This window comes from Serinus canaria, chromosome 14, assembly GCF_022539315.1.
Source record: "Serinus canaria isolate serCan28SL12 chromosome 14, serCan2020, whole genome shotgun sequence".
NCBI lineage: Eukaryota > Metazoa > Chordata > Aves > Passeriformes > Fringillidae > Serinus > Serinus canaria.
Window position 1 is genome coordinate 15,194,492 of NC_066328.1, and position 25,230 is coordinate 15,219,721.

The following is a 25,230-nucleotide window of genomic DNA, read 5'->3' on the forward strand; positions in this document are numbered from 1 at the left end:
GGCTGGCGTGTGCGGCGTTGTGCACCCCACGCTGCTCCCCGGGATGTGGGTGCCACCCTGCATTCGCCGTTCCCTTCTCTCCCGCAGACCCACCCGAGGCGCCTCCCGGTGCCCCCACGGTAACGCGCCTCGGAGCCGGGGCGTGCAGGGGCGGCGCGGGGAGCGGGCACCGAGGGGAGGGTTGCCCCCACCCTCGCTCCCTTCACGCGGGTACAGACCCCCCGCTGCCCGTTCTCGCCGTGCCCGCTCCCCCCGGTGCCCCCCGGTGCCCCCCGCTCCTCCCGGTGCCGGCGCTGCGGGGCGCGAAGGGGCGGGGTCATCGCTCAAACCACGCCCCCTCCCGCCCTCCGCGCCGTTCCATTGGCGGAGCGGCGGCGCGGGGCGGGGCCGGGCGGGGCGGCGGCGGCGGCTCCCGCGCCCCCCCAGCGCCCGGCGCGGCCGCGGCGCCGGCCCCGGGATGTCGCGCAAGAAGGCGGCTCGCAGCAAGGGCGGCGGTGCCGCGCCCTCCGCCGCGCTGCCTCCCGCCGCGCAGGGCACCGGCCGAGCCGCCGCCGCACCCCGGGGCAGCTCCGCCGCCGCCGCCGCCGCCCCCGAGCTGCCCCGCAACGGCGGCGCGGCGGCTGCCGGGCGGCCCTCGCTGAGCAGCAGCGGGGAGTTCTACGACCTCGCCTTCAAGGTGCGAGACCGGAGAGGGCAGCGGAGAGGGCTACGCGAGTGCGGGGTCAGGCGGGTGCGGGGCCGGGGGTAGCGTCGCCGAAGTTCCCGGGGGCCAGGACCGGGCGGGCATCCCTGCATCCCTTCATCTCTTCATCCCTTCATCATCTCTTCATCTCTTCATCCCTTCATCTATTCATCTCTTCATCCCTTCATCTCTTCATCCCTGCTTGCCTGGATCCCTGCTTCCCTCTCTCCCAGCCCTCATCCCGCCCCTCCGCAGCCGCCCGGTCGGGGTCTCGCTCGGCGGGGGCTGCTCCCGCAGAGCCCCCGGAGCGGCGCTGGGGCTGCGGGACTTGTGCAAGTGACGGCCAAAGGCTGCTCCCGGGAGTTGCTGTGACCCCCTGGATCCTGTGAGCCTACAGGGAAGCGGGGCCGTGAGCAGGGTGGTGGCACCCCTCGAGGGGCACCGAATGTGCTCCGGCTGCTGCTGAGATGTCCCCAGCCTGCGGGGCTCAGGTGGCTTCTCCTCGCTGCTCAGACCCTGGCGAGCGAGTCACAGCGCAAATGTATCTGCTTCCTCCTCACTTCATCCTGCGACCTGATGCAAGCCCAGCTCGGAGCTCATTTGATGATTTTGGGGCTCACACAGCGATTTTGGGGCTCATTTAGCGATTTCAGCAGGGCTCGGTGAAACCCCTACGTGTTTGTGACACGGATCTCAGTGCCGAGCCCGGGACATCGAGCCTGGAGAGGATGGCTTTGCTGGGGCAGGTCCTGCCTGGTGTGTGGTGGGGAGAGCTTGGTGCCTGTGGCGTTGTGGTGTGGAGGTTTGGGATGTGGGGTAGGAGGTGTTCAGGTTTGGGGTGTGGGGTTGAAGAGGGACATTCCAGAAATGAGCTTGGTTGCTTTGATAGGTGGTTGGTCCTGATACAGCTGCATTAATGGTTCAACAGCTCCCCTAAAATGGAGCCACCTCTGTGTTTGCCCTGGTCCTTGGCTCCTGGAGATCACCTCTGCCTGCCCAGGCTGGGGCTTTCCCTAGGGATGGTTCCCATGGCACGAGGGTGAGCCAAAGGTGTCACAGAGAAGCCCGAACACACCGGGTAGAGAAAGCATCTGCTAATGGTTGGGCTGGTTTTGACCCAGTGGCAGACAGAAATTGCTTTGTGTCCAGGAAAATCCTGGTTTATCAAACTTTCTCCTTCCTTCCCTCTCCTGAGGCTCCCGATCTGTGCCTGATCAGTGGCCAAGTCCTGGGCACGGGGCTGGCTCCTGGCCCTGGGAGCTCTCCGTGCCTGGGTGAGGCTTTGGTGCTGCTGAGTGGGGAGAAGCTGCTGTTGAGGGTCACCTATTCCAAAAAGATGTCTGGAAAATTTTTTGAAATCAAGATTTTGTAATAAAATTACTTTTTTTCCCCCTTCCCTTGGCTTCACTGTGGGTTCTGGCTGCCCTCACCCCACTGTGCCAGGGTTGGTGCCTGGTGCTCCTGTGGGACACCAGTGTGGGGCTCTGCTGGGGGTGTGGGGCTCCTTGGGCAGATCCTGCCTTCCTTGGCAGTGCCAAAACGAGCTGCACCTGCAGCTGGGGCTGCTGCTGCCTCTCAGGGCTGGGCTGCAGAGGGCTGGTGGCTTTTGCCACTTCTGGCAGCTCGTGGGAGGGTTCGGTGTGACCCAGGGCAGTCCCTGCCATAAAGCCATTTAGATCCTGTCACGGGTTAATGGCTCGTGGAAGGCTGATGGCTGAGGGAAGGAGCCTGGCACGGCAGGTGTGGAAGGAGCTGGCACAGCCCCACTCCCTGTCCCAGATTTCTGGGTGTCATCCTGCCAAGGGGAGCAGGGTCAGTGCCCTGGGGGGTAGCAGGGCTGCTGGTGTGGGCAGAGGTTTTGGGGAGCTGCATTTGAGAGCCTCAGCTCTGCCGTGGTTGCTTTGTGGCAAGGAGCTGCCTGCCCTGTCTGTGCCCAGGGTGGCTGCTGGATGGGGAAACTGAGGCAGGTGGTCCCAGGAGCTGCTCCCTTGGCATCCATGGAGGATGGGAGGGTGGCCGTGGGCATGTGTGGATCCCACTGAAGGTGAGGGCAGAGTGCCCCCCTGGAGCTGGCACTCGTGGCTGGGGACCCCCACGAGCAGTGTCACCCTCCTGGAAAGCCCCACACGTGGTGGGCTGTTGTGTGGGGACAACAGGGGCAGCTGGTGTCACTCTTGGTTTTCACGAAGGACCTGTTAAGTGCCTGTCGGGGGAAGGTGTCTCCACTTTGGTGACATGGTGCAGGGTCTGAATAATCCCACTGTGGGTCTTCCCCACCCTCCCTGGCTCCGAGCACATCGCTCTTGGATGTGCTCCTTCCCCCCAGGCACTCACAGCTGCGATGGAGCAGGGTGATGGCTGCAGGGGGGCTGCCTTCCCACACCTGGAGCCTGACACCCTGCCTGCCTCCCTCCCTCCCTGCAGGTGATGCTGGTGGGGGACTCGGGGGTTGGCAAGACCTGCCTGCTGGTGCGCTTCAAGGACGGCGCCTTCCTGGCCGGCAGCTTCATCTCCACGGTGGGAATCGACTTCAGGGTGAGTGCCTGGGCCAAGGCCCTGCTGGGCTCTGGCAGGTGAGTGATGGGTTTTGCAGAGGGGGAACTAAACATTGCTCCGAGCACTGGAACCTCTGCAGCCGTGTCAGCTCCAGCCGGGGTGCTCGGGGTGTGACAGCTCCAGCAGCAGCAGCAGCAGCATCTTTGTTACGGCTTTGCACAGGGATGGGGCAGCCTGTCCTCTGCTCAGGATCCTGGGGATAATTCCTGTAACAACTGAGGCCTGACATCTGCCCATGAAAATATTTCCCTAAGGCAGTTCCAGTGGTTTTTAAGAGTTGTGTGGTTTTTTTTCCTTGAAACAGCAAAACCAACACGGATAGAAACCAGAATGCCCTGGAAGACTCTCCTGAGCACAGCTCTGGGGTGCTGCTGTGGGGCTGGGATGTGCTGAGGGGTCTCTGAGGTCTCTGCTTGCTTGGGAGCAATGGGAGCATCCCGATGCCAGGAGAGGCATGGGGGCAGTGGGAATTGCTCCACACAGGTGGGCTGGGGGAAGAAAGGGGATCACATCACACCCTGCAATGCCCCAGTGTGCCCAGGGCATCTTTTGCTAGGCAGGAACATCTGAGCATGGGCCCAGGCCCTTGTAACCTTCCCTTGGCCGTGTTCCCCTGTCAGTCCCATGCTGGGGGGGCTGCCTGGGGTCTCTGTGGCTCCCTCAGGCCCTGTCCAAGGGAATCCCCACCCATGGGGTGGGACAGCAGAGCCACAGGAAAGGTGACTTTACAGAGGTGGCACCAAAGAGCCTTCCCAGCTGCTGTGCAGGGCACGAGGCAGGTTTGGCACCAAAGAGCAGCCAGCAGCACGCCTGGCTAGCCAGGATCAGCCCCTCCCTGTCCCTCAGCAGTCCCCCAACCATCTGCTCCCTCCAAAGTGGGAGCTTGTCCCCTCCCAGGGTGTCTGGGCAGTGCTGCTGTCCCTGCCCTGCTCCTGGCTGTGCCGTCTCTCTGCCATGGGTTTGGCTCCATCTGGGGGCTCTGGTGGCTGCTGTGAAGAGCTCCTGGTGATGCCACACACCAGTGTTGTGTCTTCCCAACTGCCTTTCCCCAGCAGGATCTCGGATCTTGACTTTTCTTGGAGGATTTCTGGGAGATGAGTGTCTCCTGTAACCTGCTGCTTGGCTGGGGTGTGAGTAATAACCCTCTGGTGCAGTGACATTGGGAAGGGTGAAGGGCAGCTCAGAAAGCTCTGAGGAAGGAAGGGGCTGTCCATGCCTGGCGAGGCTGGGGGCTGCTGCAGGTGAAATGGGTAAATTGGGGTCTGTGATTCTATACAGAGGTAATTACACAGCGTTCAGGTGTTCTTCAAATAACAGCATTTTATTACTGATTGGAGTGATTGATACAGAGGGCAGCCATAAAACCCTGTGACTTATTGATTAGAGTGCTGAAATGACTGTTACTGAGAAGCAATCAAATTAGAGTTAATTTACTTCTCTAATAGAGCTGCTAGAGCTCCATGTCTCAGAAATGGGCAGATTATCCAGTGGGGGAGATCATGTGTATGCCCTGAAACTCATTATTATCATCCTTGCAAGGCATTCATAATTTTGGGGGGACATGGAAATGGTTTTTTGATGTGCCTCTGCATTCCCACCAGGATAATCCTGTTTGGTAATTGTCCCTCTCGCCGTGATGCCGATGACGCTCTGGGGTGGCAACACTGGAGGCTTCTGCTGGTTTTAATTTGTGTCTTTTGAATCACAGAACTGTCACACCCCAGCTCCTTCTCCCTGCAGCCCTGGAGGCTGGCAGGGGTTTGCTGGCTGAAGCAGCCGAGGTGGCGTCACTGGAGTTCTCTGTGTTCTCCTGGCCCGCTGTGAAGGGTGCTGGGTGAGCACAGGGGGGTTGTTCTGGGGCTTTGGCAGGGTTTGTGGCACTCTGCCAGCCTGGCTGGTGCCAGGGGCTGCAGGGAGCTCCCCAAGGCCAGCGTGTGTGGCAGCTGTGCTCCTGTGCACGCCCGGCCTTGCTCGGGACCTGCCGACTCCTGGGGCCATCCTGGCTCAGGACACCTCGGGCACGGAGCTGCCCGGCTCCACACGCTGTCCTGGGCACCATCCCCACTCTTCCTGGTGCCATCTCCCCCTGCCATGGCTCTGGGGGCAGCCCCCAGGCCAGCCCGGCTTCCTCCTCTCCCAGCCCATCCTCTGGTCCCAGTGGGCTCCAGGATCATTGCTCGTGTTCAAGGATGGCAAACCCTCAGATGCACCCAGAGCTAATGGCTTCCACAGGCCAGAGCGAATGGAAATGAATAGAAATCCATTTCAAATTAATCTGGCATTACTATTCCTAATGGCCCCTGAGGTTTGTTCCCTCCCACTGTTTTATGTGAGGGAGAACCTCCCGCGACGTGTTTGTTTATTATCATCTCTTAAACAAAGAAGGATGTTGATCTGAATGTGTTTGGAAAACAAACCACTGATGCTGGGGAAATAAAGATGATTGTAAAATTAGAAAAGGCATCAAAATGGCACCTGTTGGCTTCGAGCTTTGGAGGTGCTGGGTCCTCAGCGCTCCATCCTGGGAAAATGTGGTTTGCTGGGGGAGCATCTTTAGCTCCTGGGGATGATTCCAGCCTTCCATTTCAGCTGGGACAGGGCCAGGTGTCCCCAGGCTGAGGGTTTGGCTGGCTGGGGTGCAGCAATGGGTGGGTGCCATGGAGGCAGAGCCCTGGGCGAGGGGTCCTGCTCCTGGCAGAGCTTTGGCTGAGCAGAAACCTCTGCCTGAGCCCCTGAGCTGTCCCCCCAGGCTGGGGGACAAACCCCTCTCTGCCTTCAGCGTCTGGATCACAGGTGTCACCTTCAAGGTGTCATTGCTAGGTAATGAGGGGATTAATTACTGCCCTCCATGAGCTGTGCCCTGGCACGAGGGGAGTCCTGACAGGTGCCTCTGCCCGGGGGTCTCTCCCCACAGATCCCCACTGGGGAGGGCAGAGCAGCTCTGGGCAGGCTGAGGATGCTTTCCTGGCTTCACACCTTCGGGTTCCAGGGAGAAGGGGCTCCTGGAAAAGAGCAGGTTTGGTGCTCAGGGGTGTGAATCCCGATTTTCTCAGTGCCACGGCGGGAGCTGCCTCTTCTTGTAATTTTGGCAACGCTTCAGAAACCTCGACAGAAACTCGAGCTGTGCAGCCGGGGGGACTTGTGTCCTGTCGTGACAGCTGAGGGATGGGAGTCTCGCCAAAGTGAGGAGCCAAAGGGCCACGTGACCCCCCTGTGTCCCTGTCCCCAGTGACACCTGGCCTCTGTGGGGCTGCCCTGCCCCATCCTCACAGCCCTGAGCTTTGCAGGCTTGGGCAAGGGAAGATTTTTGTACTGATTGGACCTGAAAGGAGCCTTTTCTCCCTGGGGAGAGGTGCTAATGAGCTCCTTTGCCTTAGCAGGGGTGATGGTTCCTGTGTCAGTCGGGGGATGAAACCACTGGGGAGCTTTTTGGTGGAGTTCAGAGCGGGGTGGCTCCTCTTGGTGCTGTCCCAGGTGTGCGGCGGTGTCACCGCTCTGCTGCTGCCCCGAGGACAGGGAGCAAAGCGGCATCGTCCTGGCACCTGGCTCGGGAGGAGCAGGAGGAGCCAGGCACAGCTCCAGGCTGCCAGGGCAGGCAGTGGCACTGGGGACGTTTCCTTTGAAGGCTCAGCTTTGATGTGCACAGGTTCACAGGGCTGGGCTGGGGGGGTTCAGCTGCTCCCCAGCCCCCTCGGGAGGCTCCGTGCCCTGCCCCAGCCCTGGCTGTGCCGTGGTTAATGTGGGACGTGCTGTAAATAAAACCTGTCCCCGGTGGCCCTGAGCTCTAAGGACTCCTGATTACACTCAGCCCTGCAGCTCAGGGCTGGAATCAGCAGTCTGTAAGGTGGTTTGGTTTATTTTTTTTACATGGGAGGTTTGTGGCATCTCTGATTGTTTTTGGTTGTGTTTGTGTGTGCCCAATCCACGGGCTGCCCCTGGCTCCTGCAGCGAGCTGAGCTTTGCAGGAGGATGGGAACCTTTGCTCCAGCCCTGCAGAGGAGCAGTGACCACGGTTTGGATTCACCCAGACTGCTCCTGGGGGTGTCTGTGCTGGGAGAGGGCTGTGGGTGTCCTGAGCATCTGCTGGTCCCCAGTGGGCACCCACATCCCTGCCCTTGGGGCTGTGCTCTGCTCCCCAGCAGGTGCCACCCCCCTGCCCACCCCCCTGCCCACCCCCCTGCCCACCCCTGCCCACCCCCGTGCCCACCCCCCTGCCCTCACAGCCTTTGCCTGGTGCCTCCCTTTGAAGGGCTGGAGCAACCTGGAGCCTCCTGAAAGCCAGGGCTGGCTTTTATCTCAGCGGTTGGCACAGAGCATTAGCAGGGCTCATTTTCTGATGGATCAATCTGGAAAAAGTGGGAGGGGAGCTGCTTAGGCCAGAAGAAAGAAATGGAAATAAATTAATTTCAGCGTCTTTCTGTGCAAAATTAGCCCTGGATGTTAGAGGGAAGGAGCTGGGCAGTGTTTAGTCTCTCCTTTGCGGTGTGGGTCAGGATGGGGTTTGCTGCAGGGGGTGGGTTTAGGTTGGTCTCCAGGGCTGGAGCTCTGGAGGGAAGTGGCCTTTTCCTGGGAGAAACATCTTGGTGCTGCCAAGTTTCTTGGACCAAATTCCCCTTCATGGGGCCATGCCAGTGGCAGCAGAGGTGCAACCAGGATGGGGAAGGTGGGCAGGAGCGGGCAGGGGATGCCTGTGCTCCCACCTTGAGTATGGCCATGGCAAATGCTTGGAACTGGATGACCTTTAAGGTCCCTTCCAACCCAAACCATTCCATGTTTCTGTGTGCTTCCAGCAGCTCTTTGTCTGAAAATCAGTTTGCTCTGCAGCTCCCATTGCTGGATGAATTTTAATAGCAGCCAGTAGCTGATTTCATATTTTTGCATTTCTCACTGTATGGAGAGCAGGGCTCAATTTGCCCAGAGCAGATTTCCATCCCTGCAAGTGCTCAAGGACAAGTTGGATGGGGCTTGGAGCAGCCTGGTCTGGTGGAAGATGTCCCTGTCCTTGGCAGGGGGTTGGACCTGGATGCTCTTTGAGATCCCTTCCAACCCAAACCATTCCAGGAGTCTCTGATGGTTCCTGCCCTGCTCCCCCTCTCCCTGGTTCCAGGGTATGGACACGGTGCTGCCAGCAGTGCTTGGGGAGCAGCTGTGCCCAAACCCAGCACGGGGAGGCAGACCCTGGCAGTGTTGCCCAGGGAGGGCAGCACTGGTCAGCTGGCATTGTGCCCCTCGTGCCCGTGTGTGGCTCTGAGGGTGCTGCTCCCCCACAGCTGCTGCTGGTGCCCCTTCCCCGCTCCCGGATGGCTCTCAGGGCAGTAAATATCCATTTTCCCTGGGAAGCCAAGCCCTGCTTTCCTTGCAGGGCTGCTGCTGCCTGGCAGAGGGACACTCAGAGCTCTGCAGTCGGTGCCTGTCATTTGCATGCAGGGGCTCAGTTGCCAAGAGATGCTGCTGGTGCCCGTGGCGGCTGCGCCCGCTGCTCGCCGCTCCCGGGCTTTATCCATCCTCCTGGGCCTCCAGCTCTTGGAAAACAAACCCCAGCTCTGCAGCACAGCAGGAAGATGCAGAGCCCCGTGTGCGGGCGGTGATCCCAGCGGGCAAGGACTCCATTCCTGCCGTGGGGAAGGCACAGAAAGGAGATGAATGTCTTCAAAGCAAAGAAGTGCTTGAGCAGCTGGAGTGGCAGGCAGCCCCAGAGCCTGCTTAAGAAAACTCTTAACCAGCTTAATTCTCTTTGCAGGATGGTGGGAAGGTGGCTTCTCCACCTCCTCGGTGTCAGAAATACCACCCAGAATAGTTTGGATGTGGAATTTTTTATCCATTCCAGCTCTGGGGATGTGGGGCTTGCAAGATGCTTCTGGAAGGGCACCAGTGTCTCCAGGCTCCTGGAGGTGCCTGGTGGCTTCCTGGTGCCTGTTGATGGCTGGTGTCCCCGTGGGTCTGTCCTGGCCTGGGCTGGTGGGAAGAATGGATTTCATTAGCTCAGGGGGAGAGCAGAGGGCCTGGGCTGCTCAGGAGCTGCAGTGCCAGGACACAGGCAAGGAAAACACAAACTTGGCAGCTGCTGGTGCAAGGAGGGAGCTTGCAAAGGTGATCAGCATAACCTGCCTCTGTATCCTCCTGGTCAGAGCTGTGTGGGAGCCCAAAACCCCTAGAGAGGATGGGAACCATTGGGAGCTCAGCTGGGAGTGCAATTCCCAGCCCTGCAGAGTGTGTCTGGGTCAGATCCCTGTGAGGAGCAGGGGAGCAGGAGCTCGGGCTGGGGAGGGCTGTGGGCACACGGCTGTGCTGTGCTGGCTCCTGGCTGGCTGCTGCCAGGTGGGAAATTGGCTCTGGAGAGGCCAATTTGGGCACTGGAGCATCCAGTGCCATGGATCCAAGCCGGGCTGGACCCGCTCCCGGTGCCGGGGCCTGAGAGGGAGCGATTTATACTCAGTGAAACATTTAAATGGGGCCAGAGTAAGCCCAAATGCTTTCAATATTTAATGGAATACATTTGGCTTAATTTCACTTTCATCTTTTATTTGTGATAAAATATTGAACTCAGCTGTGCAGAACTGGGTTGTTCTTTGAAAGCAGAGGGAAGGCGCCCGGGAAGGGGGGCACAGGTGGGGTTTGGGTGTCTCTGACCCCCCCTCTGCCCCTGGGATGGGCATTTGGGGCATCCCTGCCCTGTGGCTCTGCCTTGCTCAGCTCCTGTGGTCCCCTGAGCCCTTGCTGCCTCTCTGCTGAGCTGCTCCCAGCAGGCTTTGGGTTATTCCTGGGGTGGATGTTGATGATCTCTGTGGGGAAGGGTGAGGTGCCAGTCCTGGGTTTGGCACTGCTGCAGTGGCAGGAGCTGACTCTGGCTGAGCTCACCAGCTGCTCTCTGTGTGTTGTTCTTCCCTGAAAAACACCTTTCCCTTTTCCCCTTTCCCCTAAAAGCCACTTCCTTGAGACCTGAGCCACGGGGTCAGTCCCATCCATGGGCTCTGCTGGACCCTGGGATGGTGGCACTGAGCATCACCGTGCCCAGAGGCAGAGCAGTAACTGAATGTGCCAAAAAGCCTGGAACAGTGAGCAGCAGCAGGGTACCCTCCTTGGGAAAAACTGGGAAAAAACTGGGAAAAAAACTGGGAAAAAAAATGGGAAAACCCAGCCTGATTCAGGCAGGTCAGAGCTGTCTTTGGGGTGGAGAGAGCTGCAGCGTGGTGTCCCTGTCCTTGGATGGAGATGGGGCACACTCAGTTCCTATGGCAATGGGGACTGAGGGCTTTACCTGCAGAACCTTTGCAAGCAAAATATTTTGTCATTGTCACCAAGGGCAGAGCTGGCACTGCCCGTGCAGCTCCTGGCTCCATCCCGGGGTGCTGGAGCTGCCCTGGCTCAGGGTCTCAGAGGAGCCCTGGAGCTCACAGGGCTTTGTTTGTCTACCAGGGACACAGAGCATTTTTAATGGTGTCTCAGCACCGAGTCATTGCCCTGAGGCACTGGTGAATCTCTCGGAAGCAGCAGCCAATAATTCATCTTTATGCCTCCACTGGGAAAAAGTGTTTCTCCCTGATCACAACTAATGAGTTGGGAGCTCGTGGTGCTTCAGCTCTAAAGGGTGATGTCCGTTGCCGTGGGCTGTGGCTGTCCCAGGGTGAGGAGGAGTTTAATGGGTGCTCTGGGGGTCTCAGTGGTGATTCTGAGCCTGAGGAAGGTGTTGGTGTGGCAGGGCTGATTCAGTCCTACTGCAGGAGGTCAGCAGGCAGGAAGGCTCCTCTTCCAGGGGCCACAAAACCATCAGCCACATAATCTCTGAGGATGTGACTGGTCCGTCCTGGTGTGAACACCTGGACAGGTTTTGTTCCATTTTGTGTGGGGATTTTCCATGTGATTTATGGAAAGGAGGGGAGTGCTGGGAGCCGTGCCCAGCTGCTCGGGTCAGATGCCACGGAGCCATGGCACCCACGGAGCCATGGCACCCACCTCGCCAGCCCTCGTGCCATCTGCCCGTGTCTCGGGACGTTTTCCTGCCGCCTGCCAAGGCTCGATGTTCCCAGGCTCGGTGACACACTGGGGAAATGGAGGCTTTGGCTTTTCCAGCTTTGCCTGCGCAGCATCACCACGGCAACGATGCCGGCACGGCTGTGTGCCATTAGCGCTGTGACTGGGATCAGTGCCGGGCTGGGGGAGCTGCGGCTCCTGCCCCACGGGGGCTTGGCTGCTCCTCCGAGCCAGGAGCGGCTCCAGTGCCTGGCACATCCCCCCGCGAGAGCTGGCTGTGGGTCCTGTGTTCCCAGCCCTGCAACAAATCCCTGTTCATGATCTTTTCCCCCAAAAAAACAAGTGCAGGAGGCTGCTGAAGGCAGCTCCAGCCTGTCTGGGGAGTGTAGACTCCACTGCTGAGGACTTTGCCCTGTGTTGGATGCTGAATTGGGTGGAAATTGCTGGATTTGCTTCTCGTGCCACTCACCAGCAGCCAGTCCCACCGGTGTCTCCGTGTCTCATCAGTTCATCTTTGTTCCCTGGAGCTGAGCACGCTGGGCTCTGGGAGCTGTGGGGAAGCAGCTGAGCTGTGACCCCTGGCTCTGCATCACCATTTTCCTCAGAGGAAGAGCTGGGGGATTGTTGCTGCTCCTGGTGCCAGTTTTTAGAGCTGAGCCTGGATTTGGCAGCCCCCACAGCCCAGCCCTGGTGAAGGGCTGTGCCAGGCTGGTGGGATGTGAGCCCCCGTGCCCTGCTCCCTGCACCTGCCCATGGCAGCAGCCTGGCAGGGGTGCCCTCCCTGCCCAGAGCACTGGGAGGAGCTGGGCTTGGACAGGGGGTCCTGCTCTGGGGGGCTGCTCCCCAGACCCCTTTGCATTGGGGTGACACGTCCAGGTGGCCTCTGGCAAGGCTGGGGCTCAATGAGTGGCTCTGGGGCTCAGCCTGACTTCCTCCAAGCCATTCATGAGCTGCACTTATCAATGTGCATGGATTAATGGGAGAAGTGCTCAACAGTGCCCAAAATAACTTTGTTCCCAAGCAAGCGTTAATGCCTGGCAGATGTGCTGTGTTTTTCCCTCCTGAGTAGCACACGTGAGGTCAGAGTGTTCCTGACAGCCGGCTGTGCTGGGGGGAGCAGCGGGGGCACAGCAGCTCTGGGAGGGCTGATTCTCCAGGGATCGGCCCCACAGCCCAGTGCAGAGCTGGAAATCCTCCCCTGAGGGCCTGGCTGCTCCAGCTGGAGCTCTTGGCTGAGCCTGGGCTTCCCAAACCTGCAACAAAAAAAAAAAAAATCAATGTGATCGTGTGTGGGTTTTGGTTCAGTTTTGTTTGTAAAAGGGTTGGCAGTGTCCTGGAACAGCTTCCCAGGAGTGTGGTCTGCACCGCTGCCCAGACCTCCAGCACCCACAGTGAGGGATCTGGGGTGCTTTGCCTCCCTGGGGTGATTTCCCAGCACGGTCCTGGCTTGCAGCTCTGCTCCAGAGCCCCACATGGGGAGAGCCAATGTGGAGTTGGGTTGGCCAAACTGGTTTGACTGACTGGGGTGGTTTTGGTGTGGAAGGGATGTGCTGAGTGTGCTGCAATTCCTCAGCACCTCTGCATCTCCCGGGGCTTTCAGTGGTGCCCAAACCTGGGGAAGAGCCTGCTCCAGTAGAGCAGAAAATGGGAGAGCTGGGACTGCTGCCAGGGGGAAGGAAAAGCTCTGCAAAGATCAAAGCTTTGAGTGCACGGTGCCTGCTCCTGTGCTGTGGCTTCTGCCTCGAGCCACCTGTGGGGCACCTGAGTGGCCACACTGGCACTGGCACAGGAGTGATGGGCAGGGCTCTGCCTGCTCAGTCCCTGTGTCCCCCGCTCTGTCTCCCTGTCCCCAGCTCAGCCCCCATGTCCCCAGCTCAGCCCCGTGTCCCCAGCTCTGTCCCCCTGTCCCCAGCTCTGTCCAAGGGCCATTTCAGGATTGTCCTTGCACAAGGGGCAGGTGGCCAGGCAGTACCATGGTGGCATTGCCACCCGTGGCAAAGTGAGGTGACTGTGGTTGGTGAGGAGGAGGTGAAACCTCAGAGAGCTCCTCTGGACTCAGGGGAGCAGGCACAGGGTGAGGAGGGTCCTGCCCTGCCCGGGGGGCTGGGACCTGCTGCATTTCAGCCCTGCTGCCTCTGCAGGGAGCAGGGAGGGGCTGTGGTACCAGGGAGCCCTGGGACCTGCTGGGTGCCAGTCCTGGAGGCTGACTGCACTCGTACAGCCACCAGAAAATCTCACCACAGCTCTTCAGTCACTCTCTTCTCCCTGAATCCTTCGAAGAACCTGGGCTCAGGTTTGCTGCACAGCAGTTTTTGGGAGCTGTCTGCCTTGGCTGTGGCTGAAGGATGGGTGTGTTTGGGATAAAAAGCTGCAGATTCCTTTGTCAGGTCTTTGGGGATTTCATTTTCTTCAGGGATGAGAAGCGCTCTTTAATAATGCTGTTTGCAGTGCTGTCTGCAGACGCTGCTGTGTTGCTGCTGGGTGCTGACAGAACGTTTGCTGCTGGATGTTCAGCCCTGATTTTCCTTTAATTGGATTGTAGAGTCTTCTCAGAAACTTCAGGCAAGTTTTCAGCCCAGGGCTGGCTGCAGTCACTGAGGCAAATCCTGGAATTGTTTAGGTTGGAAAAGACCTTTAAGGTCAGACAAGTGCTGCTAGGCTTTATTTCTCCCCAGATAAATGACTCCCTGCCTAACAGGACCTGATGAGCCATTTTTCATCTCTGTGGCACTGACGGGGCCGTGTTTGCTACAGATGAGAAATGATAGAGCAATAAATGCTCTGTGGAGATCCCTGTGCTGCTTTGCAGCGTGCCGTGGCCTTGATGAGGAAAATGAAGATAGATATGTCGAGTGCCACATTACTTATTCCCTGTGCTGGCACAGATCTGGGTGAGCCATCTCTGCCCCCTTTGTTTCCAAGGCTTCCTGGTTTAGAAGTCAGCAGAGATATTTGTAAAAATATCCCTTCTTTTATAAAGTATGGGAACAGGAGATGGAAGGGGTGAGAAATGCAGGCCAGGGTGGTGGGGGAGCTGTGCAGACCATCCCGGGGTGGGGAGATCCCATCCCGTGTGTTGGAGCTGCAGGGATGGGCTGCTGCTTTCTGGTGGCTGCTGCTTTCTAGTGGCTCTGGTCTCCCCAGGATGGTTGTAGCAAATCCTACCCTGAGGAATTTTGGGGGTGGGTTTCTCTGGCTGCCTGTGGGTTGGGGCTCAGGCTCACCCCCACTCTCAAAGCCTCACACAGCCCCATCTCCGTCCTGCTGGGATGAGCCTGAGCAGCCCCGTTGGGCTTGAGAGCACCAAGTCTCATCTGCCTGAGCCTCTCTCAAGGAACCTTGCCGTGGATCATCCCAGGACTTTGCTGCTCCCACGGACAGCCAGGCTGGGAGGGAGCAGGGCCCCCACCCAGGACTGCGACTGCTGCGGGCGATGCTGAGGAGCAGAGCAGGGCTGAATTTAAAATGTATGATCCTAAGCAGATCCTCTTACCTCTAATCTGTCCCTAAGACAGGATTCTCTTCTTGCCAGAAAACCCTTTTATTTGCAGACTGATGTGACTAGAAGATGATAAGTCAGTAAATCTTCAGCGTATCTGCTCGAACAAGGGCCTGGGCTCTTATCTGGGCAGGGCTGGCAGCCAGGGAGATGTTAATTGGTATTTAATGTACTGACCAGGCTCTGGACAGAGCTGGTGCTGCTGACATCCCTCGCTGGCTGCTGGGGGGACCCAGCTGGACACCAGGCCTGGGGGGCATTTGTGTAGGGCCAGGCTGGTGGCTCCCCCAGGGGACAGGATGGGGTGACCCCTCCAAGGGGCTGAGGGGTGGCTCTGGTAGCAGAGCAGGCTGGAGGTGCTGTGTGCTCTGAGGGGCCGTGGTGTTAATCTGCATTTCCCAGGTTGTGCGAGGAGCAGAGCAGGAGCTGAGCAGCCAGAGCACGCTGTGGGCTCTGAAAGGATCTTGGCAGCGGCTGCAGGCAGGAGTGTGCGAGGCCTGGGGAGGAAAACATCCCAAGGCAGAAGTTTCTATTTTTAGCTGCACAGTGCAAATGCACAGAGCTGCTGAGGAATTCATCACCTGCCCCGCGAGATGGATGGTTGGAATTTTTCTCTGAAGGGAAGATCTGTGGCAGAGGGAATCGTGCTGGGGTGTTCTGGCCACTGGTGAGTGTCTCTGGTGGTGGCACAGCTGAGGAGGAGGAAGAGGATCATTGAATGAGATCCCCAGTGCCTGGGACATCCTCCAGCCCCACACAGCCTGGCTGGAGCAGGACCATGCCCAGCCCTGCCTGAGGCCACATCCCTGCCCTGCTCTCCCCATCCCCAGAGGCTTTCTCAGGTTCCAGCACAGAGCCAGGCTGTGCGCTCCCCTCTCCTGCAGGGATGTGCTCCTGGCAGGGTTTTCCCATGCTGGAGTGGTGGGCTGGCTGTGTTTTCCATGGCTGGGCTGGGCTGGATCAGGCACTGCTTGGATTTAGGGAGACCAGGTTTTTGGAGCTCTGGGGGGGCAGAGTTGGGCTGCTCCTGGATCCTGGCCTTGGCAGTGGGCCGGGATGTCCCTGAGCCAGGGGCTGTGCCTGGGGAGATGCTGAGCCACCAGGAGCAGTGCATGGCTGGGAGAACCAGCCTCAGGGTTTTAACGAGCAAATTTAATGCAGTGTCCTGCTGTTTTGGGCAGATTTCCATATCGATCCTTCATCTATTTTTGCAGCCACCGTTGGAGGTGGTTATTTGTGTGTCTGCTATATCACAGCTCATCCCATTTCCTCCTGGCACAGGAGTGTTTGTGCTCGCAGGGGCTCCCTGGGCTTTGCCAGGTGGGAATTTGGCTCCTGCTGTGGCTTGGTGTGAGGCTGGGGTGCTCCAGCATCCCTCCAGCCAGCCCTCCACTGCAGGTGTCTCCTGGCTGCCTGCAATAAAGGATAACCCAATCTATCCCTCGCTCCTGGGTGGCCTGGCCCGGTGACACCACAGCCTAATGACATTTCTGGGTGGCTGCACTGTCAGTCCCACAGCTCATTACTGGCACTAATTAACTCTGTGCTGCCCCAGCGTCTGCGCCCGCTTTGATCTATAGTCACTAATGCCATTTGTCCCCATCTTGACAGGAATTTACCCCCCCTCAGCTGCAGGAGATGCCTCCAAGGCCCAATAATGACATTTGAGGGGCTTCTTTTCCATGGTAAAAGTGGAGCCCCTGTGCAGGGGGTGCTTGGGTGGGCACTCCTGGGCAGCACCACTGGAGCCAGCACCAGCCACAGGCTCCAGGGAGCCAGGGTGGGGGTCCCCTGGCTGGAGCCCGAATGGTGCCACTGAGCAGCTTCCCATTTGTCCAGTTAATTTCAAGCAAATTGATCCATGTATCCAATTTAACTTTAAAGGCTTTAATTAATGAGTTCATGCATGTAAGAGCTGGGAGAGGCCGGGCTGTTGATGATGCTGCTCCGGGGGCTGCAGCTTTGGTGCCGTGGGCTCAGGCACCTGGGGACCTGCCAGTTGCTCCTGGTGGGATTCATGGGCACTCTGGGGACCCTGTGATGCGGGCTGTGGCATTTGCCCATCCTGCAGCTGCTCTGGGGGCAGGGTGGGCTGGCAGTGCTGGCTCTGTGTGGCAGCACCATCTGTGGTTTTGCCCCACTGCCTTCCCTCCCTCCCTTCTGCTGCTCTGGGCACTCGTGGCTGTGGGATCGTGCCGGGGCTGCAGCCAGCGGGGCCTCGGTTGTGATAATGCTGCTCTTAATTGAGGACCATCTGCACTTGGTAATTTAATTTTTCCTGCATCTGCCAGGTTCCAACTTTCTTTATCTGATGTCCTGACGATTGTTTAACTTGGGAGCATCGTGTCTGTCCACCCTGGGCACTGCAGGCATTCCACTGCGGCCCCTGCTAGATGAGATTTCGATAACCCTTGCACTGCCCCAGGAAAAAGGACACAAAAACTGAAATTGGGAAGGGCAACAGCAGAGCTGAGGTGCAGGGATGGTTTTGCTGCCCGAATGGTGGCAGGAGGCTGCTGGGAGCATTACCTCTGCTCTAACAAATGGGGAGATGAGCAAGGAGCCCTGAGCAGCACAGCCCCTCCCTCAGCAGCAGGGCTGGCAGCACATTTCACATCTCAGTGCCTTGACACACGACATCTTTTGTCTTTGGATGCTTATTAGGAGCTCAGCCCCCAGCTGTGCCTTGGAAGGGCTGACAGGAGGGAATTGAGGCATCTCCTTAAAAAAAAGAAAAAAAATTGGAAGTTGGAAAGTCACTTAACTGTGGTGTGGGGGGGGACTCGGGCATCTGGTTCATCTGAACATCTTGGACACTTCCAGGGATGGGGCAGCCACTGCTGCTCTGGGCAAACTTCTTTGGGATGCAGGCAGGGATGCCAGCCCTAGTGATGCTCTGGCTCTCTCTGGCTGTGTCTCCTGCCAGCAGGAGCACTTCTACAGCTTCTCACCTGGAACTCTGCTCTCTTCCACACCCAATCCTCAGAAAATCAATTTTTTTCCCCAGGCTGGTCCAGCAGCACCTGGATCCCTGTGCAGACTTTAATTAGGTCGTAGCATTTACCTCCCTTTAAATATAGGTCAGTCATCATTAGTGTGACTCCTGTTGCTGCTGGCTCCGTGTTAATTAACTCCTGAAGTGGAGGCCAGTGCATGTGGGGCACCTCTGGAGCTTCAGCCTTTTTGGCTGCTCACCAGATGCTTGGAGGTGGCTTTGGCCTGGATGATGTATGCTCAGGGCTGGGACCATGGTCTCTGTCCCTGCCACCCCTGGTGTTCTGTCAGCCTTGGAGTGCGGCCACACTGGGGACATGGCCACATCCCTGGGCACAGACACACTCTGCTCTGAGCTGGAGGTACTCAGAGTGTGGCCATGGGACAGGCACCTTTTGGTGCTGGTTTTAACGTGACACTCATTGTGTCCTTGTCCCTTGTCACCATCCATTACGCCAAGTGTCCTCAACCCCTCGTGCCAGGAGCTGGGGCCGATGATGAAACACAGAGCCTTTGCCTTCCTCTGCAGTCCCTGGCATGAGCCCTGGCATGAGCCCTGGCAGGTGCTATTGGCAGCAAGGTGAGCTCAGAGAGTGGATCTCCTGCAGAGCATAAACCTGCCCTGTCTCACCTGTGGCTCAGGTGAGGACAGGGCTGTTCCCCAGCCTCTGGGACGAGGTGGAGGTGCAGCTCAGCACCGTTTGCTGTGGCTGTGGCTCTGCCCTAGGGATGGCTCTGTCCCTGCTCACCTGGGAGCCCTGGGCAGAGGCACCAAGGACCGGGGAGCACTTTGTGGCAGTGGGAACGCTGGGTTTTAGTCACTTCAAGCCTTCAGGAGCCCTGTGTCACATCCTGGGAGAGGCTCAGCTCCACATGTGGGGAGCCCTAAACCCGCGGCCGGCTCCCCGAGCCCCAGCTTTTCCCTGAGTACTTGCCTGCTCCCCCACCCCAGTCCCTGGTGCCTATTTTTGCAGCTCCCGGGCTGTGAATCACTTCTCTCCCCCGGCTCAGTCGCTGCCTTTGAAGGTATTTATAACCCTCGGCCGTCTCCCTGCGCCTGCCTGAGCAGACGGAGGATTCAGCGCTCTGGCTCCCTCCTGCCCTCTCCTCCTCGCCAGATCCTCGTGTAGATGTGCAGGAGATGAGATGCTCCCTCTGCCCTCCTTAAAACTATCAATGAAGAGCCCCGCCAGCACCTGAAGGGGTTTGGGACGTGCAGGGATAGATCTTGGCATGGATCCCTGGGGGTTTGATGGCACTGGAGTGGCTGGTGGTGTGTCCAGTGCCAGGGTGTGTCTGAGCCAGCAGAGCCCAGCTGGGGTGAGGGCAGCCTTGGCCATCCCATGCCATGTGACATGGGAGATGGGAGCACCCCAAACCAGCTCCAGAGCAATTGGAGGAAATGGGATTTAAATGATCAGCAGAGCAGCCACCAGCTGCCTCGTCCCACTGGTGTGCTGTTCTCTGGCCGTGTTTCCAGCACGTCCCACTGATTACTGTGCTAATTTCTATGGATCTGGCAAGCAAATTAATTTCTTCTCTGCTCCTTCCCCTGGGACCCCTGGTCTGTAGGCTTGCATTCCTTTAATGTTTGGAGAGGCTGTTGCAGTTTGCTGGGATGGTGGTTGCTCTGGCACACGGTCAGGATCCATCTCCTGCCCTCCCTGTCTGGCACAGCCACCCTGAGGGGCACTGAGGGGCTCCCACACAGCTCCCAGCTCTGGAGGGCACCCTTCCACACAAAATATCCTGTTGGCTTTGGGGAAAACCCATTGTGGAGGGACACTTCCCCCTCTCCTCCTCGGTTCCACCTTTCCTAAAACCAAGCAAAACAGGGGGAAGAAACATAATAAGAGAGAAACCAGGAGAAGAGCAGGTCCAAGAGGCAGGAGCAGGAATTATTTTTAATTTGCTGGCTGCATGTGAAGTGGTTGTCTCTGTCTTTTGAAGGCTATTAAGGTGGGATGTTGGTGCTCATTAATTTATGGCCAGAGGTCTCCGGCCTGAGCTGCGTGTGGCATTGCCAGGGTTTAGGTACCCGAATAGATGCAACTTTTGCTGATACAGGGAGAGATCCTCTGGCTGGGCCATGGTGAAAATGGCTCTGCAGGTGCTGGGACCAATGGATGGGAGTTTAAGAAGCAGGAGAGGGGATCAGCCCTGGGATTCCCCCAGGGTTTGGGGGAAACACTGGGATGGGGGCTGGCTGTGTCTCCCTTGGCATCGGGCAGCTGCACTCACCCCTCACCACCTTTTCCATTCTCTTTCAGAACAAGGTGCTGACGGTGGATGGAGTGAAGGTGAAGCTGCAGGTATGTCCCCATGTCCCTGGAAGCATCTCCCTTGCTGCCCCTGGGTGTTCAGAGATGGCCAAAGCCTCTTTGAGGACAAAGCAGAGGAGCATCCCCAAAATGGGGCCCCACCTCTATCATTTGTGCTCATATCTCCTGCCCTGGGACAGCCTTACAGACCCTTCTGGCTGCTCTGTCCCCTTGGCAGGAGGCTGCACAGGGCTGGGGGCTGTTCTGGCCACAGTGATCCCATCCCAACCCTTCAGGCAGAGCTGCTCCAGCCCCCTTAGACCCAGCAGTGTCTCCAAGCCCTTTGCCCACAGCTCGGTAACACAGATCCCCCAGGCAGCAGCGTGCACTCTGCAAACCTCCTGCTGCATTAAGGACTGATAAATCACATTAGCAGGTCCCCATGCATCCATCTGCTCCATGGATTTTCCAATTAATGGCCGTGTTGGGAGCCCTTGGCCACGTCGTGTTCCCACACCGAGGAGTGGGAAAGCGCTGCTTCCACATTTATTGCTCTGGTCATTTTTCTTATTGATGTCCCCGGGAGCAAAAGCTGGAGAAGCTTCCTGGGGTTGCACCATTCTGTTTGGGCTGGTTTGGGTGGGTTCTGCTCAGTCTGATCCCTCTGCTCCTCTCTGCCTTCCAGATCTGGGACACAGCCGGGCAGGAGCGTTTCCGCAGTGTCACCCACGCCTACTACCGGGATGCTCACGGTAAGCAGGGCCACCTCTGCTCCTGGGGAGCCCCTGCTCCAGCTCTTGGTAAGCACGGCCACCTCTGCTCCTGGGGAGCCCTGAGCTGCCACTGCAGGCCAGGTGAGCCAGGAATCACTGGAGTGTTTTCCAAGGGAAGCAGCTGCCATGGATGGAGGAGGCTCTGCAAACACCAGCAGCAGCGTGAGGTGTTGCTGTGCTGGATTTCAGTGTGTTCTGTGTCTCACAGGGACCTCAGGGCCCAGCTGTGACCAGCCACAGGGGTTGTGTGCCAGTGAGCTCGGTTTGGCATAGGCACTAACAGGCTGTCCCTCTCTCCACAGCCCTGCTCCTGCTCTACGATGTCACCAACAAAGCATCCTTTGACAACATCCAGGTACAGCAGCAGCCCCAGTCCCTCCTGCTGTCCCCCATGCATGACTGGCTGGGTTGTGGCTGTGGGTTCCTTCAGGAGCTATGTGCTGCTGGTGGGAGCTGTGGGCACTTGCAGCAGGGCTCTGGTAACTGCTGAGCACCTGCAAGGACAGGCAGGGGACAGGCAGAGAAGTTGTTCCCTTTCACAGCACATAAAGGGTGATGGGTTCACTGCTCCAGCACTGGAGACAGCAGGCGGCTGCTCACACCACGGGTCAGGGATTATAGGGAATTAGAGCAGGTTTGATTGGATTAGGCGGGATTAGAGGGCAGGGAAGCCACCCCACGGCTCAGGGAGTCAGGTTCAGGTGCCTGCTGGCAGCAGTGTGCCCAGCACGGGGGCAGCACATGGCAGGACACAGGCATGGGGCACATCCCGGGGACAGAAGGCTGATGTTACCCTGGGAAATGGGGATCTGGTAGCAGCCAAAGTGGGCTGCTGGGCTTGCTTGGCCAAATGGGTTCTCCAGGGCTCAGGAGAACCCCAGGGTACCCCCTTGTTGACAAGGATCATCCGTGGAACATCCCTGGCATTGCCTGGGATGGCAGCATTGCCTGCTGAGGGTGTCCTTGGCAGCACTGGGGCAGTTCCCCATCACTCCCATTCCCCTCCTCCTCCTGGAGCCATTGCCAACCCCTGTCTTTGGCTGTGTCCCTCCAGGCTTGGCTGACAGAGATCCATGAATACGCACAGCGGGATGTGGTCCTCATGTTACTGGGAAACAAGGTGAGCCTGCCCCAGGGCTTTGCCAGAGCCTTCTCTTCCTCCCATGCTGGAGCCACAGGCAGGGGAACCTGGCTAGGCATGAGGGGACAGGGAGGTACATGCTGGTGACCTTCCAAATCACCACAAACTGCTCTTTGCCATTCCTCTTGCAGGTGGATTCAGCCCAGGACAGAGTGGTGAAAAGGGAAGATGGAGAGAAGCTTGCCAAGGTAGGTGAGGCACCTGAGGATGTGCACAGGAAATGGTCACCTGGAGACCAGTCTGACCCAAAATACACCTGGGAACACTTGGCTTTTTTCCCTTGTCATGCGCTCCCCTTTTTCCTCATCTGTTCTTCCTTTAAGTTTCTACTAACACCTCTTTTGTCCTCAAAAATTGCTCCCCGAGAGCCCTGGGAACAGCCTTGGTGGCACTCCTGACAGGGCTGTGTCTCATCCCACAGGAGTACGGAGTGCCCTTCATGGAGACCAGTGCCAAGAGCGGCCTCAACGTGGAATTAGCATTCACAGCCATCGCCAAGTAAGTGAGCAGGGCAGTGCCCTTGTCCTCCAAAGGAGCTTTAGCAGTCTGCAAGCCATGCTGAGATCAACTGAGCTGGGCAAGGCAGCCTGGAATCTTGGGATGGTTTGGGTTGGAAGGAACCTTAAATCCCATTCAGTTCCATCCCCTGCCATGGCAGGGACACCTTCCACCATACCAGATTGCTCCAAGCCCTGTCAAGTCTGACTTTGGAAATTGCCAGGGATCCAGGGACAGCCACAGCTTCTCTGGGCAACTTGTGCCAGGGCCTGCCCACCCTCACAGGGAAGAATTCCTTCCAAATATTCCATCTATCCCCGCCCTGTCAGGGAAAAGCCATTCCCTGTGTCCTGTCACTCCACACCCTTGTCCAAAGTTGCTCTCTGGCTCCTTCAGACAAAATCCTCTCCCTGCCAGAAGCAGCAGTGTAAGAGCAGCATCTCTCCCCTTTTCCAGGGAGCTGAAGCACAGGTCCATGAAGCTGCCCAACGAGCCCAAATTCAAGCTCCACGACTACGTGAAGAAGGAAGTGAGAGGCTCGGGCTGCTGCAGGTCCTAACGTGTGTTTGTACAGAGACTCAGGCTCGTGGGCAGTGTGTGCATGTCTGTCTGTCGTGTCTGTGTCTGCCCCCAAGGCCAGCTGAGACCAGGGCACAGGAGCAGCAGGAAAAGTTATCTCGGATTCCGCAGCCCTGTCGCATCCATCGGCTCCAGCTCCCCTCACCAGCATTCCTGCCCTGCTCACAGGTGGGAGGAGGGTGTTTGGGAAAGGGCTGGGGTCTCCTTCTGTGCCTGCTCTGTGAGGCTGCTGTAACCTTTGTGAGAGCCAGGGTGTGATGCAGGGGAACCAACACCTTCTCCCCACCTAGGAGGAAAAAAAGTCCTGATTTTTTTCTGGGTAGGAGAACGTCCTGAATTCCCTTTTCTTTCCCTGTGTACCTGGACTTCAGCTGAGAGCCCTGGCGTGGGGTGTGCAGGAAGGATGTGTTTGAAGGCAGCCATGCTTGTAGGTGCTTTCTCCTGTCTGTCCATCCCTGTGAGGTGGGATTCCACAGTGAGGGATTCTCCTGCTCCCTGTGAAGGCAGAATTTGGCTGTCCGAGTGAGCTCCTGCACACCTGGCTGTGTACAGAGATTTCTGAATGTTCATCCCTTTGGGAAAGGCTCTGCTTCTCCTCCTTCCGCCCTTTCTAGTACTTTGAGAAGAAACCTAATGTATCGCAGCTTATTCTAAATACCTTCCTGTAAGTGTGATGGTGTTTTCAGACTGCAACAACGCTTTGATATCTTCAAAGTTCTCTTGGGCAGCTCTTTCTTTTCATCGCAGAGAGCTGGGGGGAAGCTGCAGGCAGTGATTTTACAGGCTGCAGACTCCTGCCAGCTCTCTTCAAGGGCCTCCTCACCCCTTTGGTCTGTGTCAGGCTTTTGGCTGGTTTTTTGTCAAGCTGCACTTCTCAGTACAAATTTGAATCTGGATGAAGTGTTTGGCCTTTGGCAATTTTTCCCTTTGAAAACTCCACGCACACATCAGCAGGTGCCCGCTGCGCCGAGCCTCGGTGGCTCCTCCAAACGGAACAGAATAACCCATCCTTTGCCCTCCAGCCAGCACCAGCCCCCCCAGCTGCTGACTCAGATACCCCTGCCCCTCGTTATTTTTCCTGGGATTTTGGCTCCAGCACTGCCTTCCTGATGGGCACAAGGAGCCTCTGCAGCTCCCACATACTGCGAGCTCCACTCCTCAGGGAGCTACAGCAAGACGAGTAGCTACAGCTTCACAGGGTGAAAAAGGATCTTAAAATGAACCACCTTTTTCCCTAAATAGTACTTTAGGGGAGAGACAAGTCTTAAAATTGTCTGATTTAAATCTTAAACCCACCTGTGGAAAACCCATTTGTGCAGGAATGTTTGCATTCCTGGCAAACCCTGCTGCCAGTCATGCAGGAGCAGTCAGGTGAGCTGTCATGGGGGGGCTGTCAGGGCCCCCTCAGCCCAGTAATTTGGTTTTGGGTGGGGCAGGACCAGCCTGGCAGCTCCACATCCTGACCTTGGAGCAGCAGCAGTCCCATCCTGAGGCGACAAGGAGTCTTCCTAATGGATTAAGATTCCTGATGTCAGGTCGCTACCTTCCCTCTCCCTCAGACTAGCATCTGGGTTACAAAGCTGACAGCTGCTCACTTCTTGCTCAGTGTGGGTCTAAAACCAACTAAAACCCCCTTAAAATGAGGAAGATGTAAATGTTTCCCTTTGGAGCACTTCCAGCTGCCTGTGGGGAACAGACTCATCACAGCCCTGGTTGTGGTTTAGACCTAAACTTGGAGCAGGCTCAGCCGCTCTCCCAGTCAGCAGTTCCCAGTGTGGGACTGGTTTCCCAGCGCTCCTCACATCCCTTTGGGATTTTCCACGGGCCTCTGCTGCCACCACGCGGGAACTGCTCAGCGCAGCGTTAATTATTCCTGTTAATTGCTCAGAGCACCCAGCCACGTGCGAGGACTCGGCCTCACCTGCAACATCCCATTTCTGCTGGCTCTTGTTTACAGCTTTTGGTTCATTCCTGTTAATAAAATTTTTTAATAACCTCCATGGCTACTGCGGCGTTTTGATAGTCTAAACACACAGCACTGTAAAGTCATTTAAATATCTCAGCCTTGAAACCATCTGGATCCACACAGCAGAACCAGGGTATGGCATAGTTTTAACTGGATATTGGGATTTCTCCCCAAAAAAGGGCTGTCCAGCCCTGGCACAGCTGCCAGGAGCAGTGCTGTAGTCCCCATCCAACCAAAGTGACTCCAAGATTCCAATGAAGGGAGTGGGGCTGACAAAAATGCATTAAATTTCAATGCATTCCAGTTCCAC

The 25,230-nt window shown here is 57.6% G+C and overlaps 1 protein-coding gene across 1 annotated transcript; it reads left to right on the forward strand.

Moving 5' to 3' along the window:
- Nucleotides 1–457: 457 nt before the first annotated feature.
- On the forward strand, nt 458–24,922 carry RAB26 (RAB26, member RAS oncogene family). Its single transcript, XM_050980281.1, has 9 exons — nt 458–676; nt 3,107–3,217; nt 19,973–20,014; nt 20,649–20,715; nt 21,039–21,091; nt 21,791–21,856; nt 22,009–22,065; nt 22,299–22,375; nt 22,832–24,922. The coding sequence occupies exons 1-9, from the start codon at nt 458–460 to the stop codon at nt 22,932–22,934; spliced, it is 795 nt and encodes a 264-aa protein (XP_050836238.1). The 3' UTR covers nt 22,935–24,922.
- The last annotated feature ends 308 nt before the right edge of the window (nt 24,923–25,230 follow it).